This window comes from Myotis davidii, unplaced genomic scaffold, assembly GCF_000327345.1.
Source record: "Myotis davidii unplaced genomic scaffold, ASM32734v1 scaffold205, whole genome shotgun sequence".
Lineage (NCBI taxonomy): Eukaryota > Metazoa > Chordata > Mammalia > Chiroptera > Vespertilionidae > Myotis > Myotis davidii.
This window is the reverse complement of record NW_006297573.1, coordinates 2,836,651-2,845,583: the sequence shown is the minus strand read 5'-3', so window position 1 is coordinate 2,845,583 and position 8,933 is coordinate 2,836,651. Positions and strand designations below refer to the sequence as shown.

The 8,933-nt window shown below is 37.3% G+C and overlaps 2 protein-coding genes across 2 annotated transcripts in view; one reads left to right on the top strand and one right to left on the bottom strand.

The window, feature by feature from the left end:
* JAK1 (Janus kinase 1) overlaps window positions 1-2,822 on the top strand; it is a 51,430-nt gene extending 48,608 nt beyond the window's left edge. Inside the window, exons 22-24 of the mRNA XM_006773238.2 lie at window positions 620-737; window positions 1,348-1,458; window positions 2,116-2,822. Coding sequence (XP_006773301.1) covers window positions 620-737; window positions 1,348-1,458; window positions 2,116-2,211 — 325 coding nt within the window. The 3' untranslated portion in view covers window positions 2,212-2,822. The remainder of the gene's footprint in view (window positions 1-619; window positions 738-1,347; window positions 1,459-2,115) is intronic.
* A 775-nt stretch (window positions 2,823-3,597) lies between these two features.
* The window catches only part of RAVER2 (ribonucleoprotein, PTB-binding 2), a 77,885-nt gene continuing 72,549 nt past the window's right edge, over window positions 3,598-8,933 (bottom strand). Inside the window, exon 12 of the mRNA XM_006773237.2 lies at window positions 3,598-5,748. Coding sequence (XP_006773300.1) covers window positions 5,602-5,748 — 147 coding nt within the window. The 3' untranslated portion in view covers window positions 3,598-5,601. The remainder of the gene's footprint in view (window positions 5,749-8,933) is intronic.

Sequence of the window (8,933 nt, the reverse complement as noted above, 5' to 3'; positions counted from 1 at the left end):
GATTGTAAAGGTGGTTAGAAGAAGGCATGTGTGACTCCAAAGAACAAGGCAAGAGCAGTGGTATCCTAGGAACTGACATCAGCTCGGTGTGGCTGGTCATGAAGTGGGAGGTCTGCCTTGGGGGGCGGGGATCCCATGAGCTTTGGGGTACTGTTGGGTGGGGACTTGTTTTTAAAAGGTCACTGTGGAATGGAGGGGAGCCAGAGAGTCTTGATTCAGCCAGAGCCAGTGATGGTGGGTTTAGGAGAGGTGAGTAGGTATGAGAAGTATTTAGGAAATCAGATATGGGATGCCTCAATTTCTGGCTTAGGCAATTGGGTATCACTCATCAAAACAGCTGACACTGGAAGAGGACTGGGCAGGGAGGTCACTGCTGATTCATTCTGAACTTGTAGGCAAATCAAATCTGGGGCCTGTCCCATATACCTGCCTCCACGTGGAGAGCACAAACTTACCCTGCTATTGTTTTGGAGGGAATATGTACTGAGATTAATACATACTTCCATGTCGTAGAATATTAAATTCTAAGACAAACCAAAGGTGATTTTTCTTTGTAAGGTATTTATCTGTTGGCATCTCCTTCTCAGGAAGTGAAGTTTCATGTTTTCCTTTCTTTTAGGTACGCCCCAGAATGTCTAATTCAGTGTAAATTTTATATTGCCTCTGACGTCTGGTCCTTCGGAGTGACTCTGCACGAGCTGCTTACTTACTGTGATTCAGATTCCAGTCCCATGGCCGTAAGTTGTGCTCGTCTGTTCATTTGAGCCTAGCACCCAATTAAAATGTGTCCAGCCCTGGCCCGCACATGCTTTCAGGGCGTGTGAGGGAAGCAACCAGTTCTCTCTCCCACTCTGAAAAGCAATGGAAAAAATATCCTCAGGTAAGGATTTACAACAACAAAAATGTGTCCATCCTTCTGCTTTGTAAGTTTTAAATTCTTAAGTGGAATCCAATTCGCGTATTATAATGGAAAGTGTTGCTTTCCATCTAACTTGGTTTATTTCTTGACACTTTGTGTGGCTCTCCCACATCCTGCTTTCCCAAGGAGCCCAAAGTTCTCTCAGATAACCCTGACTTTCAAGGGTCTCCTCTGTGTGAAGGAGCCCTGGGTAGGAGCTTTGTCTGAGCTTCACGTATTCCTAAATGAGGTCATTCTCACTGGGAAGGCTCCCTGCTCAGTCTGATCATTGAGTGCTAATAAGGATTTTTGGACTTGCATTTAGAGTTACTATGGAAAAAAGCCTTTTTATTATTTTAATTTCCAGTTTATTCTAGAAATTCCACCTTAATCTGGTTTATATAAATATATGCAACCTAAAACATCTTGTCTGGTTTTATTTTACATAGTTGTTCCTGAAAATGATAGGCCCCACTCACGGCCAGATGACAGTAACGAGACTTGTGAACACATTGAAAGAAGGAAAACGTTTGCCTTGTCCTCCCAACTGCCCAGATGAGGTATTTATGGGTTGGGCACTTCACAGTTACACCACTCAAATGTTACTATGTTTTCACAGTTTGCATTTATCCAGCAAGGGACAAGGTGGGAGGAGCAGGGAGTAGTAGACAGTTCTTTAAAACTTTTCTGAAGCTGAATTTCAGATATTTGAGAAATCATCTTTGGCCAGATGACAGCCACAAATTATGTTCAAAGCAAGGATTCCCTCCAAAAGTAGGCTCACCTCAGAAAGTGCCATAGGAGCATATTGGTAACGCCTTATTGTGAAAAATCCATATTATATACATTTTGTGTAGAAGTTTGTCCTACCTACTGATAGCATTTATGATGTAGCATTTAAGATGTTCAGTTTTCTGTATTCTAAAGTGAATTGAGCCTGTAAGGCTAATTCATACTATTCAGTACACCTTAGAGTAAGGTACCCAGAATCTAAACTGAGATAATACTTCACCCTTAAATTGGTTTACCATAATTTTTTTTAAGGTCATTTAACCCATGAGCTTCTCAAATATTAAAATATTATTTATGAAATATAGGTGTGACATTTTCTATATTAATCATTCAAATACCCTTGTTATCTAGTCTTATGGAAAGTCATTTACATTTCTATGCTTTTTTTTTTTTTTTTTTACTGTTACTCTTTCTTCTTTTTACAGGTTTATCAACTTATGAGAAAATGCTGGGAATTCCAACCAAATAATCGGACAACCTTCCAGAACCTTATTGAAGGATTTGAGGCACTTTTAAAATAAGAAGCATGAATAACATTTAAATCTCACTGTGTATTAAGTCCTCTTCCCCAACAAATACCCAAGCCATTTAAAAAACTTTTAATGGAAATCTTTGTATTCTGTCTAAAAAGATACTTGGGTACGTAATTCATGTATAAGGCACGCTGTGGTGCTTAACATGTGTAAGTACTCCCTCGTTATTTGTCACTGTTATTGGTGCCAAATTTAATGACAACCAAAATATTAGTAAGCACTCCTCCTTTTGGAACGATATACCACCGTTTCATCTGGCTAGTGTACCATCACAGTTGTGTACCAGAATAGGATATTTTCAAAACAAAATCTCAAGATGATTGCTTTCTCCCAGCTGATTTAAATATTTTTCTGGTGCATAAATCAAAAAAGGTAAATGGACTTAGTTAATACTTTAACATGCCCTAAAAATGTCATCATCTATATAGTGACAGAGCAAGCATTCTTGAACTATTAGATACCATTAGTATACTATCATTTCTATACAAAGATGAGTGTATTCTTGTCATCAATAGGACTTTAAACTTGGAGTTATTTTGTTTTTCCAGTAGCTTAGCTCCTGTCCCCTTGGGTGACCAGCGGTACCCTTTTTTTTTTTTTTTAAGAAAACTGATTGTGCTCGGGGGACTGCTATGGGATAGACCCTTTGCTGCCTGGTGTTAATTCTTGAGAACTCAGCCTGTGCCAGTGCTTTCCCAAACAGTATACTGCTAAACAGATTGGATTCCAAGAACCTGGATGCTGTTATACACGCTTTTAAGAAATGTCAATGTATATATATCCTTTTATAACTCGACCACTTTGGGGCAAGCTATTCCAGCATTGGTTTTGGATGCAACCAGTCAGAATATATACTACATCGCACTGTTCTTGGAGTGTTTCAGTACTTACCTGCCATCTATAACAGTCAATCACTATTTTGACCGTCATTCTATGGCAGCGATTTTCAACTCACGGCACACCAAAAAAAAGATATAATTTTGGTTCATTCACACCAGATGGCTGTTGTTGTATTAGCTGTAATTTTTTTTTTTTTTTTTTTTTGACAAGGGAAAAGAGTACGCTGCTGACTAGTCAGGTATTGCATGTTTAACAGTTCTGGTGGCACACTGGTTGGAAATCGCTGCCCAAGGGAATAAGACTTGAAAGAAAAGAACCTGCTAGTAGCACTATGGAGTTCAGGATCCACTAGACCGTTTTGAGGTAGCTGGGTAATCAAGATGTCTAATCTCTGATTCAGTGTGAACCATTAGATCTTTATGACCAAGAATATGAAAAATGTTGTTTTACCTTTTGAGCCTGACAAGAGAGAGTTCTGGATTGATCCATTTAGATGTGTTCAATGATCCTCCATCACCAAGATGTCTGTCTGTGTCAAACCTGTGGCCACTCTATATGCACTTTGTTTACTCTTTATACAAATAAATAATATGAGACTTCACATGCATATGCCTTTTAATATTAAGACTCCATTTTCAAAGCATTTCAAACAATTTGTTTACTTAGAAAAATAACAATATAGGCTTTGGGAAGGGTCTTTTTTACTAACAACATTTGATTTGTACTTATGTCTAATGTTAGTGGTGCATAAGCCAGGACAGAGGGCAGATCCACATGTGCTATAAATGAATTTTCATTTCGCAGCTCTTATTTAAAATTCACCATCTTATGTGTGTGACTAAGCATTGAAGCTTAACGCGGCAGGAAAATGGGCAGAAGTGCAGAGCATGGAGAACCCATTATTGGTCTGCTGAGTCATGCCTATCCTGATCATTATTCATAGGTAGTATCCTTGTATCCTTTTTAGAAATTAATCTAGCTTTCATTTTCCAAAAGAAGTTAATATATGCAATAAATTAGACGAAGTAATGTTTTTTTACAACATATGCACCAATTTTTTTAACTTCATAATTAAAACAGGATAGATACCTCATTATCATGTCAAAAATAATAACTCCCCCAAATTACCAGATATTTAACAATCTGAGTTCAAAAAGACTAGGATCATTGAGATTCCTAAATTCCTTACCAATTACAGTCTTATAACAAGGAACAAACTTTGATATTTCCAGATGGCAAAGGTTTTCTCATGTGTTTGATATCAATGTCTTCAGGAAATGGTGATGTCAGAAGTTATATGCAACAAAATTGTTTTTTTTTTTAGCCTAACATACTACAACAGAATAAGAGACAAAGTGAAGTAAAGCTTATTATTATTAGTTCAAAATGGTGGTAAATACTATCACTCCATGAGACTCTTTCAGAAAGAACAGCATTGACTGCTTTACTGTCATACTGTGAAATAACGCCTTTAATCATCTAATTATTAGTCGATACGTCATGGAATGAGACAGAAACCTAAGTTCCTTGCCACTTACAAGTCAGGTGCAAAAGTTAAAGGTATTTCTTTAAGTGAAGTAAGAGGGTTAGGGAATTAGTACTATTAGATCAGGGGTCAGCAAACTTTCTCCATGAAGGGCCAGATGGTAAATATTTGAGACTTTGCAGGTCTCTGCCCAGCTACTTGGCTCGGCCATTGTAGCACAAAAGTAACCTTAGGGTGTAAGCATGGTTGTGTTCCAATAAAATTTTATGTATGGACACAATTTCCTAAAATTTTCATTTTTCCTCCAACCATTTAAAAATGTAAACATCATTCTTAGCTTGTAGTCTGTAAAAAGCAGGTGAAGGACTGAAATTAATCACAGGGTATGGTTTGCCACCTGCTTAAGTAATAGCATCAAAGCTACTTTTCTTAAAATACCTTGTTTTTTTCACAAAAGGCATATATGGTTAATAACATATTAGAAGTAAGGAATCTGTGGTCGTGTATACCAGGATATCACTCTCTGTGGGGGTTTTATATTACATGGCTGGTGTATGTGGCTAATAATTTAGTTTGCATGTATAGCATCTTTTTTTCCAGTATTGCTGCATTTTGTACTTGTACTCTTGTAATTCTAAAAATCTATAAATAAGATTACTTCTAGGGAAGGTAAATAGAAATGCACATTGGCATGTAAGAAACTCTTCTAAGGCCCAGGAAACAAGACTGTTTCCCATTTATTGCTTCAAATATTTTATGTATGGTGCCAAAATTATTCCCAGTCCTCAAATAAGGAATATTATTAATTTCTGCACTGGACTATAAGTTAATACCGCATTGATTAAGATGCATCTACTTCTATTGGAAAAGGTCCCTTCTTATTGCTACTTACTTTTTATTTGGCAATTCTGCCTGCTGCACAACATAATTCCTTCTGTGAAATTATAAACCCGTATTTAAAGGATATGGCTAGTATGAATGTAGTTAAGGCAGCGATGAACAGCAGAGATACTCAAAGAGCCATAGGAGGTTATATAAGGAGAGAACTTAGCTCAGTACACACGCTTCTTTTTTAAGTAGGTCTCCATGTAATATGCTCCTGTGCCCTGAGAATGCTGGTCAACAAATTCCACGGAACCACCTTCTGGAGCAGAGATGAGATAAGATGAACTTCGCTTTTCATTTCTTAAAGATGACACCTGTGAGAAAAAAATCATAAATAATGTTAAAATCTAAATTACAGTTGGCTTGTTAAAGATGTGTATAAGAAAACCATTCTACTTGTGATTTGGTATAAAAAACAGAATAGCAGAATAAGAAATAATCAAAATCACTTGTGCAAAATACAACCCAGTCTCTGAATGCCCTTTCTTCCCCAACCCCCACATTTGGGGAAAGAAAGACATTGCAGTTGCTTCTGCTGATTACCTATTTCCACCCCCTCTGAATCAGAATATCCACACCTGATACCAGTCTTTCTCTGAGGACGGAGAGTGGCTAAGAAATTGAGCTGCATATCAAATGAGAGGTTACGTTTGTATAGCAAGAGAATAACCTAGCAGATGTAAAAACTGGCAGAAGATGTCAATGAAAATAACAAGCAATGTGAATTCAAACTTTAGAAATTATTAAAATGCAGATTTCCAGGCTGCATCACAGAGATGCTGATGTAGAAGTGTTTACGATAAGGGCAAAATGTTCTTCACAAATACAAGAATCAGACTGTGCAGCACAACCCTGGGAGCTCCTAATTTTTTAGTTTTAGCCTTTACAAATACTGCATGTGTCAATCGTGTAGAAGTGACTCACGAGGAAAACTTCCAGCAATTCAGGAGAGCCTTCTTACATTAAAATTACAACGGTCACAATTTTTAAAATGAGGGTTAACTTCACAGGAGACAGATGATGAGTCTGTCACAACTCCTTGTAAAAAAGAGCGCTCATTCATGTTGAGAAGGACACAGGAGAGTTGACCAACACAAAGATGGCACAGGAGGGTACTGAGTGCCCTCCTTCCATGGTCTCACCAAATGTACAGCTACACATTGATAATTCCCCCTGAAAGAGACCCAGAAGCTAGTGCACACTGCACAAAGAGGAAATGCCCACATGGGTAAGGAAGGCTGAGAGATACTTGCCATAAACCCCAGCACAGCACCATACAATTGGGAGGGAACCCCAACTTCTAGTTCTGAGGAGTGACGGGTTTGGATTTCACCTCTAGTGCCTCAACTTTTAAGGTTTCCATTGGAGTGATGAGCTCCCAAAACATCCAGCTCTGAAAACCAGCCAGTGTCCATGAAATCCATAAGAATATGGCAGACAAACCAAAGAATGTAGTAAGAGAGGCCAATCATGAGGATGTAATAATTACAAATATTTATGAACCCAAAATAGGTGCACCTAATATACAACACAAATATTAATCTTCTGATGTCAGAAATCTACAACAACATAATATGAGCAGGGAAAGTGCATACTCCACTTTATACAGGAAGAAAATCATTAAGGAGACATTGGCCTTAAACTACACATTAAGCCAGATGGACCTTACAGACATATACAGAATGTTCATTACCAAAGCTACCAAATACACATTCTCAACACATGGAACATTCTCCAAGATAGATTGTACATTAAGCCACAAAACAAGTCTCAATAAATTTAAGAAGATCAAAATCCAATCAAGCATCTTATCAGACCACTATGTTATGAGACTAGAAAACAGCTGTAAGAAGAAAATTGGAAAATTCACAAATAAGGGAGGTTAAACATGTTTCTGAACAATGAATCAAAGAAATCAAAATAAATTAATCTTGAGAAAAGTGAAAAATAATTTATCAAAACTTGTGGAATGCAGCAAAAGCAGTTAAGGGAAGTTTATAGTGATAAATGCCTACATGAAGAAAAAGAATGATCTCAAATAACCTAACTCAACACCTCAAGGAACTAGAAACATACTAAGCCCAAAGTGGGTAGAAAGGAGGAAATAACAAAGATCAAACAAATAAATAAAATAGAAATTAAAAAGACAATAGAAAAAGATAAATGAAACTAAGCTGGTTTTCTGAAAGGATAAAATTGACAAAACTTCAGTTAGCCTCACCAAGAAAATGAGGACTTAAAGTTATAATGACTATCAGAAATGGATCAGAGAGATCACTAAGAATAATTATAGGCAAACAAATTGGATAATTTAGAAGAAATTAGTAAATTCCTAGAAACACACAAATATGACTGAATTATGAAGACACAGGAACTCTGAACAGAATGATTAGATTGGTAGTAAGAAGACTGCACCAGTAATCAAAAAACCTCTTAAACAAAATTCCAGGACCAAATGGCTTCACTGGTAAATTCTACCAAGCATTTAAAGAACAATTAACACCAATCCTTCTCAATTTTTTCTAAAAAATAAACAAGGAGGCAACACTTCAAAACTCATTTTACAAGACTAGCATTACCCTGGTACCAAAAGCAGGCAAGGACATTATAAGAAAAGAAAATTACAGGCAAATATCCTTAATAAACATAGATGCAAAAGTCCTTAACAAAATATTACCAACCTAAATTCAACACTACATTAAAAGGACCATACACCATATCACATGGGATTTATTCCAGGGGTCCAAGAATGGTTCAGCAGCTACAAATCAGTGTGATATACCCTATTAATAAAGGATAAAAATCATGATCATCTCAAATCATCTGACAAAATTCAGTGTTCTTTCATGATAGAGACTCAACAAACTGAGTATAGAGATCAATACCTCAATATAATAAAGGTCATATATGACAAGCCCACAGATAACAAAAGGTATCCAAATCATGAAGTAACAGTGTCTCTTTTCATATGATATTATATATTGATGCCTTAAAAGCTCCATGAAAAAGACTAAGTTCTAATAAACGATTGCAGTAAAGTTGCAAGATACAAAAATCAGGTGCATTACTATAAACAATGAACTTAAAGAAAATTTAAATACATATATATGTATTTAAATTATAAATTATTTAAATTACATGTATAATTCAGTCATATTTGTGTGTTTGTAGGAATTTACCCATTTCTTCTAAATTATCCAATTTGTTTGCCTATAATATATATATACTAGAGGCCCGGTGCACAAAAATTTGTGCACTCAGGAGAAGGGGGGCCCTCAGCCCGGCCTGTGCCCTCTCTCAGTCTGGAACCCCTCGGGAGATAACGCCCTGCTGGCTTAGGCCTGCTTCTAGATGGCAGAGGGCAGGCCCAATCCCTAGGTGCAGCCCTTGGTCATGCTCAGAGCAGGGCCGATTGGGGAGTTGGGGCGCCACCCCCTGTCATGCACAGAGCAGGGCTATCGGGAGGTTGTGATGCCAACCTCCGTCACGCTCAGGGTAG